The sequence below is a fragment of the Siphateles boraxobius genome, unplaced genomic scaffold (assembly GCF_051911475.1).
Source record: "Siphateles boraxobius isolate OS27281-9 unplaced genomic scaffold, OSU_SipBor_1 16, whole genome shotgun sequence".
Lineage (NCBI taxonomy): Eukaryota > Metazoa > Chordata > Actinopteri > Cypriniformes > Leuciscidae > Siphateles > Siphateles boraxobius.
The window spans coordinates 8,489,509-8,517,324 of NW_027508766.1; the positions used below are offsets into that span (position 1 = coordinate 8,489,509).

Below are 27,816 nucleotides of genomic sequence, written 5' to 3' on the forward strand. Positions count from 1 at the left end.
AGGGAAAACACACAAAGCAGGGCACAGTAAGGCAGGGAAGGACTGAAAACATGGGTAACACTATACACACTGGAACATTAGAAGGCAAACTGGCACAAGACAGATAATGCAGAGAGAATAAATAGGAAAGCAAATTAACTAATAACAAGATAACAGGTTACGTTAGACAGGGAAGCACGTGGCACATGGAAACAAATGTGACGGAAGCCATGTGCCTCACACCAAACATCATGACAATACAGGAGCACATGTCCAATGAAAACTCACAAGCCGGGTGCCCAACAAAAACATACACGACCAAAAGCACATGCTGAGGGAACAAACACTCAAGCCGTGTGCTCCCAACAGAAGAAAAAATATGGAGCATGAATGTCTGGAGCTCGTCCCTGAACCGAAACCTAACTAGGCAGGAGTGCCGGGATCCGGATACCAAGCTCCGCACAAAAGACACACTTGAAGCCGCACACTCACAGAAGAACAAGACGATACAAGATTGTCAGGAACTCAAGTGATTTTTTCCTTTCTCCAGAATGTGATTACTACCGTTCGAAAGTTTATGGCTTTCTTTTTTTAAAGAAGTCCCTTATTCTCACCAAGGCTCCGTTTCAGTAAAAAACGGTATTAATTTGTTACATTATTACAATTTAAAATGACTGTTTTTTTTAATATTTTATAATATATTTTTAATCATTCCTGTGATAGAAAAGCTGAATTTTCAGCAGTTACTCCAGTCTTCAGTGTCATCCTTCAGAAATTATTCTTACATTTCTTATTTTTATCAATGTTGAAAAGAGTTGTGTTATTTTGCTATTCATATATTATTGTGGAAACCATGGTATGTTTTTCAAGAGAGTATCAATTTCTTTAATTAAATGAACGGTAGACTGTAAACCTGAACTTTATTAATCATCTACATAGTCTTCATGGTTTTTTGATATACATACATTCAAGTCAGATATATCAGGATATCTTCTCAGCCAGCTCATATTGCACCTTTACAAAACCTTTAAATATGACTCCCTTTTCATTGCGCCCTTTTTCTCCTTTGGGTACATTAGCACAGATTGCTTCTCTGTGCCTGAGGCACTTTCAGATCCTGGGGCCTGTTTCAGAAAGGAGGTTAAGTGAAAACTCTGAGTATGTTAACCCTGAAATGAGGGGACAGGAGGCTCCAAAAGACAGATATTACGACAGAAAGACAGAATCTGTTGGGAGCAACAAAAAACCCAACCCAAAGTAAAATATATGGAAATATCAAAAACAGCCTATATAAAAAATAACACATATTGTTATTATCACAATCACATACACCTCTTACATTTTATGAAGGCACTTGAATCTTCGGGAGTGACTGGCTCTGATGAAGTCCCTCCAGGAATTCCCTCAGCCATTGGCCTTCCAGCATTCAGGCTCAGGGCCATCTCCATCTCCTCTGCATCTCCATCTCCTCTGCATCTCCATCTCCTCTGCATCTCCATCTCCTCTGCATCTCCATCTCCATTTCCTCTGCATCTCCATCTCCATCTCCATCTCCTCTGCATCGCCATCTCCATCTCCTCTGCATCTCCATCTCCTCTGCATCTCCATCTCCTCTGCATCTCCATCTCCTCTGCATCTTCATCTCCTCTGCATCTCCATCTCCTCTGCATCTCCATCTCCATTTCCTCTGCATCTCCATCTCCATCTCCTCTGCATCGCCATCTCCATCTCCTCTGCATCTCCATCTCCATCTCCTCTGCATCTCCATCTCCTCTGCATCTCCATCTCCATTTCCTCTGCATCTCCATCTCCATCTCCATCTCCTCTGCATCACCATCTCCATCTCCTCTGCATCTCCATCTCCATCTCCTCTGCATCTCCATCTCCTCTGCATCTCCATCTCCATTTCCTCTGCATCTCCATCTCCATCTCCATCTCCTCTGCATCACCATCTCCATCTCCTCTGCATCTCCATCTCCATATCCTCTGCATCTCCATCTCCTCTGCATCTCCATCTCCTCTGCATCCTCATCCCCATCACCTCTGCATCTCCATCTCCTCTCCACTCCATCTCCTCTGAAACTCCATCTCCTCTGCATCTCCATCGCCTCTGCATCTCCATCTCCATCTCCTCTGCATCTCCATCTCCTCTGCATCTCCATCTCCATCTCCTCTGCATCTCCATCTCATCTGCATCTCCATCTCTTCTGCATCTCCATCTCCTCTCCATCTCCTCTGAAACTCCATCTCCTCTGCATCTCCATCTCCTCTGCATCTCCATCTCCTCTGCATCTCCATCTCATCTGCATCTCCATCTCCTCTGCATCTCCATCTCCTCTGCATCTTCATCTCCTCTGCATCTCCATCTCCTCTCCATCTCCATCTCCTCTGCATCTCCATCTCCATCTCCATCTCTTCTGCATCTCCATCTCCTCTGCATCTCCATCTCCATCTACATCTCCTCTGCATCTCCATCTCCTCTGCATCTTCATCTCCATCTCCCCTGCATCTCCATTTCCTCTGCATCTCCATCTCCATCTCCTCTGCATCTTCATCTCCATCTCCTCTGCATCTCCATCTCCTCTGCATCTCCATCTCCATCTCCTCTGCATCTTCATCTCCTCTGCATCTCCATCTCCATCTCCATCTCTTCTGCATCTCCATCTCCTCTGCATCTCCATCTCCATCTACATCTCCTCTGCATCTCCATCTCCTCTGCATCTTCATCTCCATCTCCCCTGCATCTCCATTTCCTCTGCATCTCCATCTCCATCTCCTCTGCATCTCCATCTCCATCTCCTCTGCATCTTCATCTCCATCTCCATATCCTCTGCATCTCCATCTCCTCTGCATCTCCTCTGCATCTCCATCTCCTCTGCATCTCCTCTGCATCTCCATCTCCTCTGCATCTCCATCTCCTCTGCATTTCTATCTCCTCTGCATCTCCATCTCCATCTCCTCTGCATCTTCATCTCCTCTGCATCTCCATCTCCATCTCCTCTGCATCTCCATCTCCATCTACATCTCCTCTGCATCTCCATCTCCTCTGCATCTTCATCTCCATCTCCCCTGCATCTCCATTTCCTCTGCATCTCCATCTCCATCTCCTCTGCATCTTCATCTCCATCTCCTCTGCATCTCCATCTCCTCTGCATCTCCATCTCCATCTCCTCTCCATCTCCATCTCCTCTGCATCTCCATCTCCATCTCCATCTCTTCTGCATCTCCATCTCCTCTGCATCTCCATCTCCATCTACATCTCCTCTGCATCTCCATCTCCTCTGCATCTTCATCTCCATCTCCCCTGCATCTCCATTTCCTCTGCATCTCCATCTCCATCTCCTCTGCATCTCCATCTCCATCTCCTCTGCATCTTCATCTCCATCTCCATATCCTCTGCATCTCCATCTCCTCTGCATCTCCTCTGCATCTCCATCTCCTCTGCATCTCCTCTGCATCTCCATCTCCTCTGCATCTCCATCTCCTCTGCATTTCTATCTCCTCTGCATCTCCATCTCCATCTCCTCTGCATCTTCATCTCCTCTGCATCTCCATCTCCATCTCCTCTGCATCTCCATCTCCTCTGCATCTCCATCTCCTCTGCATCTCCATCTACATCTCCTCTGCATCTCCATCTCCTCTGCATCTCCATCTCCTCTGCATCTCCATCTCCTCTGCATCTCCATCTACATCTCCTCTGCATCTCCATCTCCTCTGCATCTCCATCTCTTCTGCATCTCCTCTGCATCTCCATCTCCATCTCCTCTGTATCTCCATCTCCATCTCCTCTGCATCTCCACCTACATCTCCTCTGCATTTCCATCTCCTCTCTATCTCCATCTCCATCTCCTCTGCATCTTCATCTCCATCTCCTCTGCATCTCCATCTCCATCTCCTCTGCATCTTCATCTCCATCTCCATCTCCTCTGCATCTCCATCTCCTCTGCATCTTCATCTTCATCTCCATCTCCTCTGCATCTCCATCTCCATCTCCTCTAAATCTCCATCTCCTTTGTATCTTCATCTCCATCTCCATCTCCTCTGCATCTACATCTCCTCTGCATCTCCATCTCCTCTGCATCTTCATCTCCATCTCCATCTCCTCTGCATCTCAATCTCCTCTGCATCTCCATCTCCTCTGCATCTCCTCTGCATCTCCATCTCCTCTGCATCTCCTCTGCATCTCCATCTCCTCTGCATCTCCTCTGCATCTCCATCTCCTCTGCATCTCCATCTCCATCTCCTCTGCATCTCCATCTCCATCTCCTCTGCATCTTCATCTCCTCTGCATCTCCATCTCCATCTCCTCTGCATCTCCATCTCCTCTGCATCTCCATCTCCATCTCCTCTGCATCTCCATCTCCTCTGAATCTCCATCTACATCTCCTCTGCATCTCCATCTCCTCTGCATCTCCATCTACATCTCCTCTGTATCTCCATCTCCATCTCCTCTGCATCTCCACCAACATCTCCTCTGCATTTCCATCTCCTCTGCATCTCCATCTCCATCTCCTCTGCATCTTCATCTCCATCTCCATCTCCTCTGCATCTCCATCTCCTCTGCATCTCTATCTCCTCTGCATCTCCATCTCCATCTCCTCTGCATCTCCATCTCCATCTCCTCTGCATCTTCATCTCCATCTCCTCTGCATCTCCATCTCCATCTCCTCTAAATCTCCATCTCCTTTGTATCTTCATCTCCATCTCCATCTCCTCTGCATCTACATCTCCTCTGCATCTCCATCTCCTCTGCATCTTCATCTCCATCTCCATCTCCTCTGCATCTCAATCTCCTCTGCATCTCCATCTCCTCTGCATCTCCATCTCCTCTGCATCTCCATCTCCATCTCCTCTGCATCTCCATCTCCTCTGCATCTCCTCTGCATCTCCATCTCCTCTGCATCTCCATCTCCATCTCCTCTGCATCTCCATCTCCTCTGCATTTCTATCTCCTCTGCATCTCCATCTCCATCTCCTCTGCATCTTCATCTCCTCTGCATCTCCATCTCCATCTCCTCTGCATCTCCATCTCCTCTGCATCTCCATCTCCTCTGCATCTCCATCTACATCTCCTCTGCATCTCCATCTCCTCTGCATCTCCATCTCCTCTGCATCTCCATCTACATCTCCTCTGTATCTCCATCTCCATCTCCTCTGCATCTCCACCTACATCTCCTCTGCATTTCCATCTCCTCTGCATCTCCATCTCCTCTGCATCTTCATCTCCATCTCCATCTCCTCTGCATCTCCATCTCCTCTGCATCTCTATCTCCTCTGCATCTCCATCTCCATCTCCTCTGCATCTCCATCTCCTCTGCATCTTCATCTTCATCTCCATCTCCTCTGCATCTCCATCTCCATCTCCTCTAAATCTCCATCTCCTTTGTATCTTCATCTCCATCTCCATCTCCTCTGCATCTACATCTCCTCTGCATCTCCATCTCCATCTCCTCTGCATCTTCATCTCCATCTCCATCTCCTCTGCATCTCAATCTCCTCTGCATCTCCATATCCTCTGCATCTCCTCTGCATCTCCATCTCCTCTGCATCTCCTCTGCATCTCCATCTCCTCTGCATCTTCATGTCCTCTGCATCTCCATCTCCTCTGCATCTCCATCTCCTCTGTATCTCCATCTCCTCTGCATCTCCATCTCCTCTGCATCTCCATCTCCATCTCCTCTGCATCTTCATCTCCATCTACATCTCCTCTGCATCTCCATCTCCTCTGCATCTCCATCTCCTCTGCATCTTCATCTCCATCTCCTCTGTATCTCCACTTCCTCTGCATCTCCATCTCCCCTGCATCTCCTCTGCATCTCCTCTGCATCTGCATCTCCATCTTTGCGAGCCTCTTCCTTCTTTCTGTTGGCAGAGTAGAAGTCAAATGAGAATAAACATTTAATCGTGTTAATTAGACCTATGTCAAAAATGCTGCTGCACTGCAAGACACTGGATGCTATTTAGTTATTTAATGTCAAATGTTTGTAAAGTCAAGTAGCCTACATCCATGATATGCTCTAGCCTTACCTGACTGAACTATGATTTTATATTTCATTTTCAGCTGCTATTTTCTTTTAATGCCTGCAGGATTGCACCTACGTGAAAATTAAAATTAGGTTGAATAACATACTGTTCTTCCAGTGTCACCTCTGATATTATAACAGTTGGGTAAATTACTCTAAAATAGTTAGTAATTACTAACTACAAATGACATCTTCAACAGTGTAATTAGATGAATGTAATAATTACTATCTCTAGAAAGTATTGGTCTACTTATTAATTACTTTATAAATCCCATATCAACCTCAACCACTTGAACAATACAAAAAGAGACAATAAACTGCACTTTTAATGCTTTCAAATTAACAATACACAATTGCATGAATTATTCTTGAATTGATCAAAGTGTGTAGAGAGAGAAGGTTACATTAAAAATATACCTTTAAAAAATGTTATGTTAAATCCACTGTTGTTTTATACAGAATTGTTCTATAGTCTATGCAGTATTTAATGCAATGACATCATATTTTACTTTATATTACAGAAGAATTAAGTGTAATCCCTTTAATTAAATTACAGTATTTAGATTACTTGGTAATTACACCCAACACTGTATAACAGTAATTAAAATGTAAACTTACGCATTTACTCAAGCAACTATTTTCTCCCAAACTAACTCGATCGCCGCTGCTGCCCTGTTGCTTAAAAAGAAAATGTTTGCGTACTGCTGGTGAGAAATATGCAGAACTCTTTTTGTCTGGCGCTGTTACCATGGTGACTCATAATATCTGCGCTCCATTGATAATGTCTTTTTATAGTTGTGGTGCACGCGCTTAACTCAGAGTCAGTCAACTTAGAGTTGATTGAACTTACTCATTTCAGCTGTTCTGAAACCGAAAACTCAGAGTTTCCCATCTCAGGGTAAGTCAACTCAGAGTTCAAGTTTTAACTCAGAGTTGGTTGAACCTCCGTATTGAAATGGGCCCCTGGTCTCATTTTTCAGTCAAAAAGACCACTTCCCCATGACAGCTCCTGTCCTAAATTCCATTTAAACAAGTTTGGAAACAAGATGTGGAAAACAAACGAGTTTGCAAACAAGATGTGGGAAACAAACGAGTTTGGAAACAAGATGTGGGAAACAAACGAGTTTGGAAACAAGATTTGCAACAAGTTAAACAAGTATACCATGACAAAAACCTTTGCCCTGTTTAGACTCCATAAAGCTTATCTTATTGGACTGGCATCCAGTGCTGGCTTGGAGCCCACACACCTGCATTGAGGTCTTCGAACATGAGTTTCATGTTAGGTACAGCACCCTTACCAACTTTACCAACTTTGCCAACTTTAATGAGGCGTGAAATATGCAGTTATTTCAGGCCTTTCACGACGTTTGGATTATGTTATGAACATTTTGCTTGATAACACAAAGTATTGTCCTTGGGTGTGGGGTTCTTACGTAAACAGGAAGCTACTTAGCAATTACAGCGTAGGCCTATGTCCTAGTCTAAATAAATTTCCTGTGCACAAAATTAGACCGACAGAGCCACACATTTCCCACGATGGTTTCTTTTGGTTTCTAGTTTGGTAAAATGATCTGAACAATTAAAGCTGCAAGCAGCATCTATCGGGGTTCAAGTGGTTTAAGGCCTTTAAAGGGCATATTGCAGGTTAGAGGACACAATTAGTCAATGTATAGAAAAATAATGTAGGAACTATATTTTCTTTAAAATATACTTATAAATACGCTACAGAAGCTTCTGGAGTCGTTTTTGTGAGAAAATTTTACTTCCGCGTCTGAAAATGGGCATGGCGGGCGTGCCGTAACGGGCGGGAGAGCGGTCGATTCAGACAACAGGAAAACAATGGATCGCAATGACATTTCGGACGCTGAGGAAATACTTACTCGTATGATGGACCACAGCCGTACAATTATGAGCCTGCCATGCTGCCAAGAGAGCAGGGACAGGCCAGGATTAATGTTAGACAGAACGGTCAGAGACAAATTGAGTTGTGGTGTGAGGAGAACCAGTGGAGAACAGGAGAGGTGTCTTGGTGAGTGAGACCAGTGTTAGCTTATAACTTAGATATACACGTTCGCTAACGATATACACTGTGCTCACAATATTGTACAGATTATTACCATCGTACATCAGGCCAGCAGGCATGAGTATGTTTAGGGTAAATACTATTAAATGTATAAAAACTATACTTGAGTATGTTTGTATTGTACTAAAAACATACTCAAGTACATTTTTAACACATATTATTCACCTGGGTTATAACATAAACAGAAAATTAAAGATTTGAATATTTAAACAACCTAGTAATTTTCTTTTTCAATTACAAGTTGCCTCTATTAAGGGTATGACTACCTATATCACACTATTTGATGCCATTGGTACAGTATAAGACGATCAATATTCTTGCTTCGGCATCCCATGTTAAACTCCATCATATCGCCGGGATGATAATCCTACGATCTGAAGTGAATGCTACACACGATCGCGTTTTTCGAAGCCGATGCGGAAGAGAAATCCCGTCTCTTCACCTGCACAACCCACACCAGGCACGAAAGATATATTGCACCGTCCTTTTTCTTTTTATGGAAACCTGTGGACTCAATGTCCTGACGGGCCGGAATTTTTGCAACCTCCACAAACACAATAATTTACCATGATGATGATAAATTAAAATACAAAAACTACCGAAACCACACTGACTCACGATAGCTCTTACTTAATACCTGCTTAGTCTAAGTCTACTGCTTTGGATGAGGAAACACGATTGGTCATAAATTAGGTAGGCCTACGGAATAATTAGTAATATAGTATAGTAGTAAAATAATATATATATATATATATATATATACATATACATATATATATATATATATATATATATATATATATATATATATATATATATATTATTATTATTGTTGATAGTTACTCTCCAGAGAATATATCTGCAGTGGTTTGGTTCCGATCAGGTCAAAAACCTAGGACTAGTTCGCAAAAGGTTTTGGAAAACCCCATAATACCTGAAAATTTTCCCAGGGTGACGAGCAAATAATAGGCATTTCGTACTTTTGACCCCTGTAGCGCCCCCGTCAGGCGATCTGGGCGGGCCTTGGTGACGTTATCGGCGGTCTGAGTACTACGAGCCCTCAAAGTTTCAAGTCTCTACGACTTACGGTTCGGTCTGCCCGATCAGTTTTAGATGGAGAATGCTGCATCATGGGAAAATTAACAATAATAATAGTGTTTCAGCGCTACGCGTTTGAACCCCTAATAAATTATCTTCTTCCTGCAGCACTTAAGACTGTTTAGTAACCTGAGACAGGGTAGACCTCAACTAAGAATGTGAGTGGTTCTAATAAAACGCCCTGTGGGATGACGCCTCGTCTTTTTTTTTTTTTTTTTTTTTTTTTGCACATAAACCTGTAATTTATGTGAAAATCCTCTTGAAAGACTTCACTGCTGTGGCTATAATCACTGGCCTCAGTACCACATGTGATGTCTTAAAGAACATTATGTCTTTTCATTTTACACTTTGTGCGTAGTTTGTGAGTGATTATATATTTTTTATTTTTTACCCTAGTGAAACAGTAGGCTATGTTTTAGAGTGTACCTCTACAATATTCTCAAACAAACATGAGCTGTCAATGCGACATGTACAGGGCATGATTTAGTCGCTCTCCTTGGGGTCCACAAGTAGGCTACTTGTAAAGCACATTCCCAAGTTTACTATGTTGTTTCCTGTTGTGATGCACCAAAAGTGCCTCAAGACATGCTTTGTAAAGGGTCACTGCATCTTTAGCTGGGAGCTAAAACATCACAGCACCCAGATACCTTTAAGATGCTGCCAACCCATATGCTCCCCACATGTGGAAAACAAGCTGAGAGGAATCCATACTGATAACACTTTTTTCAGATGTTTCCAAAGAAATTGGGATCAGATCGTAACACCTGTACCTGATTTTAAATCTCTGGTGTTTCATTTTTTAGCAGGAGCACTCTGTAATTTTTCAGTGGGCCTATAGCTGATTAAAGCATGGATACAATAATAATAATTATAAATAGCAGTCAATCAAGACCTGCAGAAATCAATCGCCTTTTCTTCTCTGATACATCCAAATAACTATCCTCTGGTAACATGACAGTTATTTTATACAAATAAGGTCCTTTCGTGTAAGGGTAACAGTTCAGATCCATTTTCCTCCACAAGACATGGTTTATCATTTACAAATATGACCACCTTTTCACAGTTTAAATGATCTACAAAGCAACTGTTGTAAGCAATGTTGATCTGACTATCATGTTGTATGGTGGCCTTACATTGGCTTTTCAGATTCTGTGGTCTTAACTTTGTTCTAATGTGTACAACGCCTCTTTATCATTTATGACCTTTTGTGCTCATCCTCAAACAATAACCTATTGTTGTTTCCGAGTTCCTTATGTGAGAAAAAAAAAAGATTACCGCAAATCAAAACTTTCATGATATTAAGATGCACTTTTACTGTACATTCATTACAAAACCGAGAATCATTTAGATGTTCTGCACATAGTGTTTTGTCTATTTCCCTCGTTCAGGGACTTTAACCTAATTAAACAAATCTTTTGTAATGAATTATCTGATCATCCCTCATTATTTCAGCTCCCTGATGCATTTTAATGAAGCAAACTACGTGCAGTTGGTGCACATGACAATTATGACTAATTTCCATTACTGCATGCTTCTGGGAGGACAGAAAAGGTTGTGATCAGAGATACAAATGCAACTCAATCATGCTCAATCAGTGAATCGGGTGCGGACATCCTCTTTCATCCTGATAGATATCCTATGGGAGAGCCTCTGCTTATACAAAGACAATTACATGCATTTTCTCTGGTCCTGTCTCATGTGTGTAACGTATATGATACCTTTATGTGAGAGCAGAGAGCTTGTGCTCTACAATATGTTGCACTTTTGAATTCTGCAACACATTTGTTGAGAAACAGATGAAAGATTATTTATAGATACTGGTATTTCAGGGACAGTTGTCACAGGGACTAAAACACTCAAGATTGTAGCTGTTGCTTTTTCGGTTTATTTGCATATCAGCACACTAAATTGAAATCTAAAGCAATGATAACAGAACAATGGAGTTGTAAGATATACATTCCATGGTATAATGCATAATGCTGGCCATTTTAAGATATCGTATCTCTGGAAAGTATTTGCATCTGTCATTATTCCTCAATGACCTGGCCACAATCCAGATATAGGCTATCTATAGTATTTGTTGTAACAAAATGATAATGATAAAACTACAAAACCAACCAAACACACACACATACACAATTTTTTTTTTTTTTAAATGTATTTATGCAATACACATCTGCTCAAATACACATCTGCTTTCAAAAAGCTATCACACCCTATCACTTGCCCAGGCAAGTCTTCCACTTCTTGGGAGTTATCTTGTCCTCTTATCTTGTAAAGTTTTAAATAAATACAACACAACTAAAATGTGTTATGTGACTGTGATTGTTGCCAGTATGCTTAAATGCATAACAAACCATACAACTAAAACCACAGTACCACTCTAGTACCACAGCATTGCAGTGGAATGCAGTTTCCACATAGTACTGTATAGGCCGTATCTCTGTCAGCTGTCTTACTGTGCTGCAATGGCTTGAAATCCATTTAGAGGCATTTATTTAGAAAAAAGTTATTAAATTCTGTAAAGAAGCACACACACACACACACACACACACACACACACACACACACACACACACACACACACACACACACACACACACACACACACACACACACACACACACAAACACACAAACACACACACAAACACACACACACACACACACACACACACACACACACACACACACACACACACACACACACTGACACACACACATTTCAATCCCTAATGATTCAGCACAGCACTGGCCTTCAACGATTCTGCACTACCACAGTACATGTTGAAGAAATCTTCTTAGATGGATCTTCGCACCAAAACGACACATCATCAGTTGTGTACCGCCGTCACATTGGATGTTTCAGCCTTTTATCACATGACACCATCAGCAGAAACAGGCCCACCACAAGCTGACCCGACCTGGGTGTCTGATTTGCATGGCTGGTAATTTGGTGGCCCACACCCATCTCCTTTCCTTTCAGCCACAGCCAGTGACTACTTCCTTTGGCGACAGTGTCTTAATTACTTTGCGCTGGGCCTGGCCTCTGATACCCACTTCCTTCAGCAGCCTAAAGATGGAGCTGGCCCGCACTTTCACCTTCCAGTCCCGCTTCTCTGCTTCATGCATGTTGCTTGTTGCATGTTGTGAAGTTGTGCCTGGAGTGTAAAACTAATTGTATGTGTTCCACGTTTCAACTGTATCATTTGTCATGATGCAATGAAACGCACCGAATTGTGTGGACATCATTATTGGGCAATTGGTCACACCAATCTCGCACTCATTATAAGTCAATAAATCACTATGTAACAAGTATTAGCTATATTATTACATGTTATTTTGTGGGTTTTAGTTGAAATGGCCAGATGGAAGGAGCTGTCCTCTACAACCAAGCAGGATATTGTTGAAATGGCTGGTCAATCATTTTTGGATATTGCTTATGTGTAGAATTATTTCAAAGCACAGTGAGACCACTACCATACAGAATGTAAAGTGCTGTGGCTGGTCAAGAAAGACTATGAGCATTTTGACAGGATGGAGATCATCTGAATGTGGGACGACCCCAAATCAGCTTCTAAACTTCCAATTTCATCTTGAACTGTAAGCCAAGGGCAACTAAAGGGCTGGATTGAGAGGTTGGTAATGCATGTTTGCAGCAGGTGTTGGAAGGATGTACAATGTTGCTGGCACTTTGAAAATGGACCAATACTTGGGAATCCTGCTGAACACAATGAAGCCAAGAGTGGAGGATCTGTTTGGAGATCAAAAGTGTATTTTCCAACATGATAATGGTCCCAAACACACCGTGAAAGTTGCAAAGTGTTTGTGTGCTCAGCATTTTGAAGACTTTAAGTGTCAAGTGTTTAAGTCATGCAGGTCTGCAATGAAGCTTAACTTTGAGAAGAACTTAAGGAGGATTGGAAAGAAGTTGCATGACAAATTCGCATGGAATGGCTGCTGTAATCAAAAACAATGGAAAACCAACAAAATATTAACCTTTTTTTTCATAATACAATACAAATCATATTTAATATGCTGGAGTTTGCCTTTCTTGCCAAATAATTTAAATAGCCTACCTTAACCAAGTTTAGTGTACTTTTTACCAATGTAACATACTCCTCATATTATGATTATTTAATAGAACCTGAAGTGTCATTAAAAGCAAATATTGTGTAACTTTCCCCTCCAGACTGCTCACTATATCAAATACTTAGTTTAGTAATCAAATTAACACTGATTTATAAATGTAATCAAATACATGTCCTATATGTGATGTATATGACTAGTCTAAAAGTGTGAACAAAAATATCACATACTTTTCAAAGAAGTGAGAATGTGCAACACCGTGTGTTTCTGGCTTTAATTTTCATGCTTGCATGTCAACCTCACATTTACCTCTCTGTTATCAAAATATGTCTGCTTTACACCCTAACAACAAGCTTGCACAGACATGTTTTTCATTTCTTAGTTCTTGTCTTCAGCAGGAGAGCTGTACAAAGCAGTGAATCAAAAGAAACAGGTAAAGTTAGTCTGATAATAATAAATCTGAAAAAAACAGTTAAGGTGGTGCCCCTCCACCCCTTCAGTACAAGTTACAGCAAGTGTAAGTGTAAGTCAACAGTACTTTATTGGTATATTTTATATTAATTCCTAATCACACTAATAACAACTTTCTTTAGTCAGGCTTACGCAATTCAAAAATAATCTACATTACTGCTAAAAACATCACTTTTTATAAAAACATTCAGGCTTTCTTCAATGCCAAATCAGTATTAGCATGTTTAGAATGTTATTATTGTCTTCCAAGAAAGAACATTCCTATTTTACATGCACATATACAGAATGCAGCTTATATAACCATTCACTGTTAACTACACAGAATATCTTTTAAGTTTGATCTGTATTTAACCTGAAGATACCTTATATATTTTTGGCAAGGTACAGACTATTGTCTTTGATCAGAACCCAACCTCAGTTTTCCAAAATTCAACAGAGGGATGCCATTCTGCTTGCAAGAACACAGAACACCCAACAGATGTGATTGTTTTCAAGATGTTGGATATGAAAGGGATAACGTATAGTCAGACAGTCATTATAGCAAAATGAATCGTATTTTTTCTTTTAAAAAGGCAAATGAAATATTGATTTGATTTTGAATTATTTCAAGCGAGAAGCCTTTGCGTTGGATTCCGGTTGCATAAAACGCTAAGACTAGTTTAACAAATTAGTCATCAATTTGTTTTCTTTATGACCTTTCATACCTCTTCTTAGTCAGTTACATAAAAATGTAGCTTGACTAATTTGATACAGAAAAGCAAGACTCTTGACTATCTGCTAGTGGGTCGTACAAGTTCTCAAGACATTGTCTTAACATAAGGATATGCAACTGGCCTCTTGGTGTTAAAGTTGTGAACATTTCTCCCAATAACTTTATCCCACTTATCCTACGACTACACAACAAATAAATAAATACATGGAAATTGGGAATGAGCATGCAATTAGCAGTGATTCCATGGACAGCGGTCAGTAGCAAGAAATAATATCAAGAATCAGAATCAAGCATTTAATGTAATGAGTTAATAAAGCCACCAATTCAGTTCTGTCAGTTTTCTTAGGAATGATACACAGGTCAATCTCACATTTATTTCTTCTATAACGCTGTTTAGTCGGTGAGATACGTTTCAAACAGTGGTGTGACTGTTCCATCTTTCCATTCAACAAGGATCTCGCCTCGCTGGATGGAGGGGGACTGAGCAGGTTTCATAGGGTGTCGGGTTAGAGGGGCTCTCTCACTAAGCACCGGAGACCCTGGCTGACTGACCTCTCCAGTCGGAGTGTAGGATTTCAGCACCACCACAGTCTTCTTCCTCCTGTGCGTGAAGACAAGAAATAGATCAGCCACTCATAGAGGAGGAAAACTTGTTTCTGAGTATTTCCTTGTTATGAAACCGATTTCAACCAGCATAAATCAGTTACATAACAATGGAAAAACAGATCAATTTCCTCTCTATGCGTAAAATGAAATGCTGCCAATCAGTGTAGCAATGCCTTGAAGGTTTATTTACCAAGAATGAGAAGAATCTTACCTGTTCTGGTAAATGTTAAGAGTGAGGATCACAAGCCCAAGTAAAAGGCCCAAACTGCTTAGAAGCAACATGGTCATTTTCCAGCCTGTTCCTGTTATTAAAAACGTTATAAAACATCACCAACTAACATTCTCTATCTTTTTTCTTTTTCTTTTTTTTTTACCCATTACCATTTTCTGTATTTTTACTCATTTTCTGTCATTAAAATGCAATAATCTTTCGTTGGCTCGCGACCAAAGACATGGCACCGTGTTTATGTTTCCACTCCTCTACTGCCCCCATGTGGACATAAGGCAAATTAACCATTCCAGGGGGGAATGTAATGTTTTGAATGTTTGATTGTTTATAGTCTGTGTCCTGACCGTTAAGCATTTAACTGTTAAAACGAATCAAACTTTCTGAAACAGATGAGAACTTACCATAGTCTGTAGTAAAAACATTAACAGAAGGTCCCCCAGGCTCTACGCTACTTTTAGGTTCAGCCGATGCCTCTGCAGTCTGTGTCACTTCAGTTGACTTTATTTGTGAGGTCTGGCCATTACTCCCAGCTTAAGTAAAGAAATAAAAAGATTATACAACTATGTATAGTGATTATTAGAAACAAAACAGACAATGTACACAGGAACCCTGTCCATTTTGACCAGAGATTTTTTTAAGGAGATTTAATTCTGTATGTCAGGTAAAAATACTTGGAATGAAGATATGTAAATAATTATGTACAATTAATTATAACTTATTGTGTCAGCCTGAGATTTTAATGTGGCTCAATTTAGAATTTGGCTTTCTAAACCTTCTAACCAAAAATAGTCAGTGACATTTTATTACACTTAAAAATCACTCAATCTTCTCTGATATTTCCAGGTTTTTCAATACTGTGGGGGCCCTGGTTCAAATTTAGTAGGACAAGATGAGAAAGTAAAAAAAAAGAAACAGAAAAAAACACATGACAGAGGATGATATGGTCTGGTATGACAGGAGTGCCCTTCAAGAGATGCTCAGCTGAATTCTGTGGAGTTTTAACTGAAGAAGTGGATGAGATGCCGTTAATCAAAATGATAGGATGACGGAATACAACACAAACTCCTAATCTAACTCTCTTACAATGCCAATATCGAATTTGAGTGTGGATTCGGGGTCCAGTTGAAAGTGTCTGCTGAGACTCTTGCAACACATTCTGGCCGTGATGTGTGCTGTCTGTATCCTCGCACACCGTTTGATTAGCCATTGTCCTCCACTTGCTGCCTTTCCCACGATCTTTGGAAAGGAAGACCTTGGAGGAATCGTGACGTACGCTCAGGTGCAGACCCTTGCTGTGTAATGTCAGGAGACCCTTTTTAGAGCAGCTCCAGGTCTGGCCCTCACGATCCTCATCCTCAGAGCTGCAAGCTTGCAGCCAAACACTCTCATGCTCCTGGATCCGGGGTGCAGTTAGACACCCTCCTGTCTGCGGGTTGCTGAGAGAGCGTGTCTCTGGGTTCCAGTGCCACTCTTGTAGAGCTGAATCTGCCCTGCACTCTTGCAGGGTTAACCTGCTGCTGACTTGACCTTCATTTACCTGTACACACTTCCTCAGCTCTTCATTCCTGAATATGAGTCCTGTAACTTCTACAAGGGAAAAGAGATATTATTGTAGCTTATAGGCCTACTTACGTTAGGTAACATTGGCAAATTCATATTGCAAATATGGGCAGTATGGCTATGTGGTAAAATACATCTTTAATCATGCATCAAAACCTCACAGTATCTTCTGCTAACAGCACAACAAACAACTTGACAGTCTTGACCAAGTGACCATCCTTCCCTTTGAACACTATAGGCTATAGCAAATGACATATTTACCAACTTTCATAATATTCATGGAGCTATAGCCTACAGCCTAAGTGTGAACAGTCTGGGCTTTTTTTACAGAAACATACTCAAAATCCTGTGTTTAGTAGCTTAACCATCTTAATTCCATTTAGGAAATTGCACTTTTTTAAATCTTAAATCAAGATGCCTATTAAGATAGGAAGTTTCTGTAATACAGCCAAGTTAGCGACTTCTACTGACAAATAGGCTACTAATATGATGACAACATTGTTTAACAACAAATGCGATTTGTTCTTTTTAAACAAAACACACACACACGTTTTATTTCAGTTTAAACACTGAAATAAAGATAGCATGCTCTTTACCTTCAAAAACAAGCGTTGTGAGAACAAAAGTGCAGAATCCTCTCCAAACAACATCCATCACCCCGGCTATACGGTGCAATAACAACACTAATATTAGACTTTCGTATTACAGTTAGCTGTTCTGTATAGTTCTGATACAAATAGAGTGTAAAGTAATAATTCTCACCGCGCCTGATATCCCCCTAAAGCAAAGCAGAAAGTGAAGAGCGACGATGTTGTTGATCCACCCGATAGTTGACACTGTAGCGCAACAGATTTTCACTTGAAAGCAGAAATTTATAGCGCATGAAGCGCAAAAGTGTTCAAAGAGTGAGTGCAGAATACTAATTAACAAAAGACGATGAAAGGTAATTAAGTGCTCTGCTATGTTGCGAGAATACAGTAAAACTAGGGGAATCACGACAACAACCATTGTGCATATCAGCCTGGAACTCCAGTTTACTGATAAGGCTAATGTAAAAGACGTGTATTTTTCAACATCACCAAACAATGATAGTGAGGGGAAACTTAACTGTAATCTACAGAAGAGTTACAAAGAGCATGCTCATTTTATGGGGCTCAACCATTTGAATGGCATTCCATTCAAGCGGAGATGACAGAGCTTCTGTTCCCGTTGCTGTGTTGTTGCTAAGTTGGCGTCGACGGAGTCAGACGGTATTTAAAAAGAATGGGAGTGTGAGTAAAAACACTTCAGAATTGTTCCACCTATTTCTGTTTCTATGGTGCAGACAGAGTAAAATAATGCTACAAAATCAGTCCAAAATGACACTTTTGAAAATGAAATGAACACGTTTACTATAAAATATGCTCTACCTGGAGATAATTTGTACTTCTATTACTATTTTGCCTTTGGCTGACAAGCGAGTAGCATTTTTACAACTGCATAATGCTACATCCACACTATGGTCTCAGTAGTCAAGACAGCTGTCATACCAGCCAAAATTCGAAGATGTGATCCATGAAAATATCACAAAGTGATCAAATAGAGGATATTTTGTCTATTTTGAGCGTGGAACAAAACTTTAAATTAAGAAGTGTGTTACAAGTATATTAATGTCATTTACACAATGCTGTATAGCCCTACAACATATCCTGCATGATGAGTTTTCTCAAAGAATGTTCTTACAGAATCTGAATTGCCCATTTCCGATTGAGATCAGTGACTGTAATTGTGCTGTTTTCTGTCTTCATCACATGGTCAAAGATAGCCTGCCTTCCCTCTCTCTGATCCCCATTACATGATGGGGCCCATACTCACTTTCACAAGCCCCATACCCACAACCTCTCTGGCAGGTCTCTTATACAAAGTCATTCATTTGTTCATCCCCCTTGCTGTCTTCAAATGCACACATACAGTATACACTACTTTAGGGTAAGCAACTGAGGTTATTGTGGGTTTTGTTACATACTGTAACTGTTTTACTGCTAACTTTTTCTATTACATTTTTTTTATGGAAATTTCAGAATTTGCATTTGGTATTTTGTACCAAAAATGCTTTGATTTTCATTGAGAGGCCTAAAGAAAAACATTCTGCTCAAGTCTTTCAGAAGGAGGGACCTTTCTCCTCCCACAGAGTGCTAACAATTAGATCTTTCACAAATGAATATCAAAAGAGATTTTGATATATGTATGTAGGAGGGTTACAGCAGCCTCTTGTTTGTCAATGTGCTGCAAAAAGTGTAATGAGGATGATCTTTATTCTTTTTATTGGCAAACCCCCCCAAAAACAAATAATATGTGTTTTTTTTTTGTTTGAAAAACTAAATCTGTATATTAACCCTTTTACACAGAGGTCACTACAGTGAACAGCTATTACAAAGCCATTTTGTATGTGTATGCATTATGGCATAGTTGCACAGTGCATGATCCTATACACTGCCACCAAGTGGCAATCCTTTGTATGTGGATTTTTTTCCTCCAAACCAAGATGGCCTTCGGAATATCCATCCACTCCTTCTATGAGACTCTTGCAGTTATAAAAAAATTGTTGTAACCTCAAGTAACATCCAAGGAATCGTCTCATTGTTAAATTGATAAAATATGTGTACAATTTATGTAAAATGTAAAATAGGCCCCTATTGTCAGGATTCCACCAGCTCCATTCACTCCTCCCACTCATTCACTCACTCCTCCCTTTCGTTCACTATCCCCTGAATACTGATCACCATCACCTGCAGTTCATCATTACACCTCCCTTTATATTCAGCTCCCTTTCACACACTCATCGTCTGGTCTCGTCTACACATGACCCGCTATACTTACCCGCTATACTTACCCGCTATACTTACCCGCTATACTTACCCGCTATACTTACCCGCTATACTTACCCGCTATACTTACCCGCTATACTTACCCGCTATACTTACCCGCTATACTTACCCGCTATACTTACCCGCTATACTTACCCGCTATACTTACCCGCTACTTTCCTGCCTTCTGTTGGACATCATACAAGCCTTGCCTTCAGCCATCATCATCAGTCTACTGCCTTTCAACTGCATCCGTTCCTGGGACCTTCCTCCTGCATCTGCAAAAGAGACACTTGTTAATTCCTCAGCTAAGTTACCTAACAAAGTATCATCTGTCTTCATACTCACCACATCTCTGTCTGCTTCTGCAAAACCTCTGAAATAAACCTATTCACTTAACACCAGTCTGACTCCTGTTCCATCTGTTCCATCTGTGACACCTATGTGTATAAAAAAAGTTTAAAATCTTGTTTGTCATGTCCTAAAAGCAGCAAAATCATATAAGGAAAAAATTCTGAATTGTAATGACATGGTTTAACCACTAGAAGGCTGTATATTTTCCCAAGCTGTTGAGGAGCTGATGATCTGCATCCTCTTCATCAAAAGGCTTTTTTGTGTGCTCTCCTCATCAGACTCCGAGAGTGTTAGAATGTGGCATCTTCTTATGAGGGGTATATTTGTGCACAAGTGTTCTCTAGCTCCACCAGAATTTTTTTCTTTTGGTAGCAATTCCGGGAATGACTTATTTTTTTCCACAACACAAACCAATGGAAACATCCAGCATGTTGAAAAACAGTGCCATAGGCCAGCAATTTGTTTTCTGTGGGAGCTCTGGCGTGTTCCTGCACACAGTTCCAACTATGGTCAATTTTCTCTGAAGAAGCTCTGTGCAAAAGGCATGCAATGTGAAAATAGTTGCAGGTTACTGTGTGTCCCTGGAGAGCAGCTGTCACTTGGAGTACAATGTGTCTGCCCTGATTTCTTTCAGGCTGTGCCCCACTAATTTTCCTGTGTAGACTGGCAAATTCCAAAGCTTGTACTGGCATCACAGGCTGCCAAGATTTAAATGCAATATTTGACAGGTTTACTTGTATTAATTAAACCCATTTTTCCCATCTGTCACTAACAGTTTGTTGTGTTCTCTCCTGGCACGTCGTTTCTTTGTCATCCAATCGGATGACCCTTAACAATTTTTGAAAATTGCACAGTGGCATGGTGGCCTGAAAAATTACCCTCCCTGATTCAACATGCTTCATTGTGAGATTTAAAGACACCAGCAAACATGAGAAGACAAATACATGCTTTTATATTAGTCCAGTCTAAAAGCAATCCATTGCAAATACAGTAAACAAAAATTTGTCATGTCAACTATCATTTAAACTTAAATGGTCATGAACACCCTCCATTTTAGCACTGCTGTTTCAGAACATCTGTTAAAAAAGGTACAGACTCACCAGTAATCATTATATTGTTCAAAATATTGTTTAGCACAGTAATTAGATATTGATTATAAATCCAATATTTTCCCCAAACAATATAATCTATGAAACTATTAAAATGATAGCATCTGTTTGAAACAATATATATTTGTTTAATTGTTTTTTGAACATGAACATACAGTATATAACAATACAGAACATAGAATAGATAGAAAGATAGATAGATAGATAGATAGATAGATAGATAGATAGATAGATAGATAGATAGATAGATAGATAGAGCGAGCCTATTTCTTTAAGACACTCAGAAGCGTGCGTCACTCCGTGCACCGCAGATAATTGTGACGTTCTACACAGGCACACAGGTCTGTTCTGTCACTATGGCTGCAAGAGACGCGAGAAGGTGGTGAGACCTTGCTTGAATACAAATAGACAAGAAAACATCCATTATTCCTCTTCTCCGGCGTTGACTGGTCTAATAACAATCGAAACTGCGTATGTTATTTCCACATTAGGCGCCATTTTATTAAATAGTTGCTCTGAAAAGAAGAGGATTAACAGGAGAACCCAATTGCCTTCATTCAGGTTTGGCTAGAATTAACGTTATGCATCACGCGCGATTTCATGGTCACTAATAATGTCTGGGATGAATTAAATGTCAGTGTGTTGTTACTGGAAAAGAATCAGTATTTTATACTTTACATCTTGCCGCGTTGAACCAGGCTGGACATAACGTTAACATCCGATTTATTGTTGGTTTGAACAGCACCGCCTAATTCTCTAGTCTCAAGAAACTCTCAGGATTTACAATTGCCCAAGTCCTGCTTCGCATTTCAGATACAACATCCCTACTCTTCAAAAATGGCGAAAATGTACCACAAAGAGAAAAGCATTCCGATAAAGAGCAGCGCGTCCGCGCTCTACAACAACCTGAGCGTCCTGCGCATCGCGCCGCGCTGCCTCACCTATTTCACGGTGGTCCACGCCAACGTGGTAAACATGGTCAGTGCGTCCTGGGATGGCCTGAACTATTCCCACCGACAGCTGCAATCTAAAGAAGGCAACGTGACCACCAGCTCCTCACTCATCATGCAGGTAAGAGGATTTGAGTCCTACTAAACACGGTTGATTATCTTGTTTTAATGCAGTTTTGCTTACAATGTTTTAATGCTGTCACTATTGCTGTAACATCCTAAATTGGTCGGCTGATAATTGTACTTTTCGTTGTTTTAACATTTAATCCTAGATCATATTTAACTCAGATGTTTGTCTGACAGGCAGCCTGGTGTGTCCTGCCCTCAAGAGATCTTCTAGTTCTCACTTCTCAGAAAGGAATTCAGGTGGGTCAAGTGTTATGCCATGCTCTTTACATGCATGGGAAACATGACTTAAACTAGGCCTATGTTTATTCATCAGATGTATGAATCAGATGGATCAATTATGGTCTATTGGCATGCCCTGGACACACCAGAGACCCCTACAGGTCAGTGCACACCTCTCTCTCCGTAAATAACGTAAATGTGTTTATTCATTTTCACCTAATTTGAAGAAAGAACTGTGTGAAATTGGTTGTGATTAACTGCGTACCTCACAAAACAGACATTATCTGTTGTAATTTCCCAGCTAAGGCAGTGTTTGCCCGAGGGATTGCAGCGGTGCGGGAAAAATACATTTGTGTAGGTAAGTGGCTTCATCTGTCAGCAGTGGATGTATAGTAAACATCTGTCTGTTCTAAGCAAGTCATTTATATATTTCCTTAGTGTGTATACTAAAAGTGCCCCTTTCCATTCCTCACACTTTTTTTCAGGGGTGTCATCTGGCGCGGTGCTGGTGTTTGACGTTCCCAGTAAAGGCAGTAACATCACCTTGTCTGAAGTTTTGGAGGAACACAAAGAGGCCATTACAGACATGGCCTCTGAGTGCTCAGGAAGTCTGGTATTAACTTATAATAACTTTCATTTGTAAACCACATGACAAATGCTATTTTTAGGTGTTTTATTTGTCATGTTTGGTTCAGTTGATTTAAATGACTGGTGTCTCCAATGTTTTAATATTAAATTGGCCTCTTTTTTCAGGAGGGCATTGCTGATTTAGTAAGCGCTGATGACTCTGGCCTCCTCTGTGTGTGGAAATCAGGAGAGGATTTTCAACTGCTCAACAAGATCCCTGGTTTTGAGTATGTTAGGAAGTAATGCTCACTATACAAGAGACATGGGTTTCAATCATGACAATGGGTTTCATTATTTAGGAGTATATTCTATATAATTTGAACGTAAAGTGGTCCTTCCCAAAAACTCTCCTCTGGATTTGTAAACACTTTGTAAACTTGAGATTTGATAGTCAAACAAGTGATTTCTAATAATTTATAAATGGGGACCATTCACGGCATTGCATGCACGCTGATTTTTAATTAGCATACTTCCCGCCCATGAATTGTGACAATATGTGAATTATGTGTACAAGTATCCTGTTGGATCTTTTGGACTCCCTTCTTAGGTTTGGCACCAGTATATTGCATAGATGCGAAATAATAATTGTCCATATTTTTAACAAAAATTATTTAATGTGTTAAGCTTACTGTCAAATGCTGGTGCTCTGAATAGTCGTGTTCTATACTAAAAACTGGCTGTTTTCAATGATTTTTTTGTTCATCAGTGAAATTTATTTTTACATATAACTAATTGGATTATTAATTAACTTAGTGATTGTTATGGTAAGTCTTATGAAAATGCAGTGTCGGTTTGCCTAAAAGAACATAAAACGCACCGCTTCATGAATCGGAAAATGTACATCAGAACAACTTTACAAACAGTTTAAACAAGAATATATTCTGCCTGTGTTTCATGAAGTTTACCAATACATCATCATAGTACATATATTATTCAAATGTATATATTCTTCTTTCAGCACAAGTTGTTCTTCAGTAAAACTGTGGAAGGGCACAGTCATTGCAGGCTATGGGACAGGACAGATCCGTCTGTATGAGGCGGTCACGGGTATACTGCATGCAGAGGTCAATGCTCATGCACGCTGGATCTACACACTGGACATTGCCCCATTCACTGGCCTGGTGAGAAAAGATGTATACAGTACAGTCTGTGCGTCTTACAATTAATGTATGGATCAGTTATGTGCACTTTGAGTCTAGTAATCGTATTATTTAAATACATTTTGAGCACAAATAGGCTTAATTCAATTAAGTTTTTCATATTCAGATGTATTCTTAAAATGGTAAGCTCTCAAATACTGATATTTTTTTCCATTATTTTCCTTTGTTTAATGAAAAAGCTGCTCTCTGCAGCAGAAGACTCTTGGGTTAGAGTGTGGCATCTGAGCTTGACCCCAGAGACGAACAGTGTAGAGGTAAAACCCTTCACAGACATACACTGCATTTCACATTTTGGGGTCAGTGTTTCTTCTTTAGCAAGATGCATTAAATTGATCAAAAGTTACAGTAATTTATAATGTTAACATTATTTCTATTTCAAATAAATTCGGTTCTTTTTTATCTTTCTATTCTTCAAAGAATTTTGAAAAGAAAAACGTTTCCACAAAAATATTAAGCAGCACAACTGTTAAAGGAGCCGTATGTAAGAATGTGGCCAAAACTGGTACTGCAATCACTTTCAAATTACTGTAGAGCGGTGTATCCCCTCTCCCTCCTCCCTGACTCGAGGTTGCCAGATAGGCTGCAGGATCCAGCAGGAACGTAGGCTGCTACAAGAAGCTTTTTCTGTTAATTATGTTTATGCTTCAAATGAGAGATGTTTTGCAAAGTAATTATATATCGCAAAAATTTACTAATGGCGATTAGCCAAATATAATCGTAAAGATGTACGCTCGTATGTGACAGTACATTAGAACAGTAGCTGTTAGTCTAACTTGTAACGGTAGGTATCTGTCATTAACGTAAGTACAAGCACAAGCCTCTGTTCACTGTGTGTAACCGATATCAAAGATACAGCTATTCATTTAGCTGACGCTATAAGTGAAAGCGACCAGCTGTATTTTTTAACTTACCCTGCAGTACACGTCCATAACGCTAAAATATGTGATGTGAAAGATTACATGTCATTCTATTATTTTTGGCTGTAGAACTTGCATGATAAACAATAATGGATGTGCTAATGTTGTTTTCCTCAGCGTCTCAGCATAATAACAGAGAAACGGGCTCTGATAACGCATTCATTGCTAATTTTAGCAATGACGACTCTGCGTTTTTTACCCAAACAATTCCTTACCTTTTCAATTCGATGACCCACCTCCTCCATGTGAGCTAACGTAACGTTACTTTGCACGAACATGCATAACTTTGTTTGACTGTCATGAATATTTTAAATGTCCATTTACATCAAGTACAAGTAAGCCAAACATAGATGAATCTTAGTTACCCGTCCAGAAATCCTTCTCCGTTTTCAGCCGTCTCCATCTTTCAAAGGCATCTCCTATACAGATCCTTGTTTTATTTCGGACTTTGTCACGAAGTATTTCGGATTCACAACAAGTTTTGTTTTGGTTTCGCAACGTTAGACATTTTTTTTATCCGATTCCGACATGTTTGTAGCTGCAGCTGTGATAACTAGAGCAGAGCTGGCAACCCGGATGCCGCAACACTACTGACTCCGTGATTGGTAGATAGGTGGAGGGTGGCGCATCAGACCAAAACACAACATGACAACATCAACATCAGTTGAGGGCTGCAACTTCACTTTTTAAATGACAATATCCCGGCCGGACTACTGTTGTCAGTGATATAAGTATTTGAAATCAACATGATTTCTTAATGTCTAGTGACATATCAGGGCCATTTTATGATTAATTGAAATAAATTTCTTACATACAGCTCCTTTAACTGTCAACATTGATAATATTAATAAGTGTTTCTTGAGCAGCAAATCAGCATATTAGAATGATTTCTGAAGGATCATGTGACACTGAAGCCTGGCGTAATGACTGTTAAAAATTCAGCTTTGCCATCACAGGAATGAATTCAATTTTAAAATATATTCAAACAGAACACAGTTAATTTAAATTGTAATTATACTTCACAATAGTACTGTTTTACTGTATTTCTGATTAAATAAATACAGCCTTGGTGAGCATGAGAGACTTTCAAAAACATTAAAAAAACAAGCTTTTGAACGGTAGTGTGCATGCACTAGAACTGCATTAGTAGTTACATTAAATAAAAACATTTGACTTGATATTTTGTTCTGGAGTATTCAGTGTTGCAAAGCACTTTATGTGTTCAGCTGTTTTCAGAAAGACTCTGCATTTCTCTGCCCTTTCTAGATCGAGCACATGTACAATGAGTGTGTGACTGACACGCAGATCTGTGGAGCCAAGTTCTGTGATGGGGACGGCTACGCATTTGCAGTGACCGGCTATGACTTGAGTGAGATCATCCGCTACACGCAAGCCTAATCAGCAATACATCATGCAAGGTCAAAATATTGGGGAATAAGTTGGTGTGCATGATAGGCAGGGTCAGGGGGCAGAGAATGCTTTCTTAAAACCGAAAGACACTACCTGAAATTGCCTGAAAAAAAGCCCCACTTGAACACCAGGAGGCTGTGTGAAGTATGTCCACATGACTGTCAGTTGTAATTAATTCAAAAATACACTTTTGTGCTCTGATATTGAGGTAAAATGCATAACAAGAGAACATATAGATTGCCTTCTAATCTGGGTAGAGAAGTATCAATATAAACAAATGTTAGAAGAGGTAGTTCTGTTGGTTTTTTTGCTCTTTATATATTTTGTTTAGTAAATGTATTAACTAAAGTGTTACTGAAAAATGTATTTTACCTCAATGAAAAATTTGAGGTCTGTAGTTGAATCAAATTGAATGTAATCATATTTGTGATTCAGAACACAGAAATGATCAAAATATATTTTATTTAACGTGTAATATTATAAATATTGCAGAGGCTATTTTTTCCCAAAGGGAACTACAATGTTCTTTATATTTGTCTAATAGCCTTCGAAATAATCACATTGTACCTAGATAGTTATTTCAACTTGGCGTAAAAGCAAATATTTTATATTTTGTGTTGTTGTCTTAGTTTTTGTTATTCTGTTTCATTGTAAGCAATTGTCAGTGACAGTTCAGCAAACTATTAAAAAATAAAGAAATAGGTTTCACTCATTGACTGCGGCCTTTATTGCAATTAGAAATGTGTACCAGTAGATGGCAATAGATCTTATATCTTTAATGAACATTTGCAACATTTGAGATCAGAATTAAAATGATACATAAAGACATATCATAGAACATAACCAGCATAAATTAGGGTAAGAGTCCCGTGTGCAATGGTTTAATTGTCTTAAGTGTCATCTCTGAACTCGTACAATTTTTATCAACTTCAACACATTTGACATGTTTCTGTAGTTTTCTATCAAGAGAACATTTTTATTTAAGCAGCATGTTTTTTTATCCTTGACTAATATATTCATCACTGTTAACTTCAGTCCCTTCGCGTCTCTCTGTTTGCCTTTAAAAGACTAAGAGGAAGACTTTGATTGTCCTTCGTGCACCTGCCATGAGGCCCCGATGAGTCCTTGTTCTTGATTTACACCGTTATCACACTGTAATGTTTTGTTGTTATTACATCATTCATCTGTGTAGGTTTCTCTTTTATAGGTCAAAGTAGAACACCAGAGGAATGCGCATTATCACCCC

At 39.9% G+C, this 27,816-nt stretch overlaps 2 protein-coding genes across 2 annotated transcripts; one reads left to right on the top strand and one right to left on the bottom strand.

Annotated features, from left to right (window-relative positions):
* Positions 1–13,531: 13,531 nt before the first annotated feature.
* On the bottom strand, positions 13,532–18,052 carry LOC143739199 (uncharacterized). The gene is made up of 7 exons (XM_077231491.1): positions 17,958–18,052; positions 17,612–17,685; positions 17,446–17,511; positions 16,373–16,876; positions 15,691–15,819; positions 15,272–15,362; positions 13,532–15,055 (listed from the first exon to the last, which is right to left on the bottom strand). Exons 3-7 carry the CDS (start codon positions 17,501–17,503, stop codon positions 14,848–14,850), a joined length of 990 nt encoding a protein of 329 aa, XP_077087606.1. The 5' UTR covers positions 17,504–17,511; positions 17,612–17,685; positions 17,958–18,052; the 3' UTR covers positions 13,532–14,847.
* Positions 18,053–21,511: 3,459 nt separating this feature from the next.
* Positions 21,512–27,282, top strand: wdr54 (WD repeat domain 54). Its single transcript, XM_077231492.1, has 10 exons — positions 21,512–21,537; positions 21,972–22,229; positions 22,412–22,474; positions 22,551–22,617; positions 22,758–22,814; positions 22,942–23,069; positions 23,210–23,310; positions 24,042–24,204; positions 24,423–24,497; positions 26,427–27,282. The coding sequence occupies exons 2-10, from the start codon at positions 21,996–21,998 to the stop codon at positions 26,556–26,558; spliced, it is 1,020 nt and encodes a 339-aa protein (XP_077087607.1). The 5' UTR covers positions 21,512–21,537; positions 21,972–21,995; the 3' UTR covers positions 26,559–27,282.
* Positions 27,283–27,816: the final 534 nt, after the last annotated feature.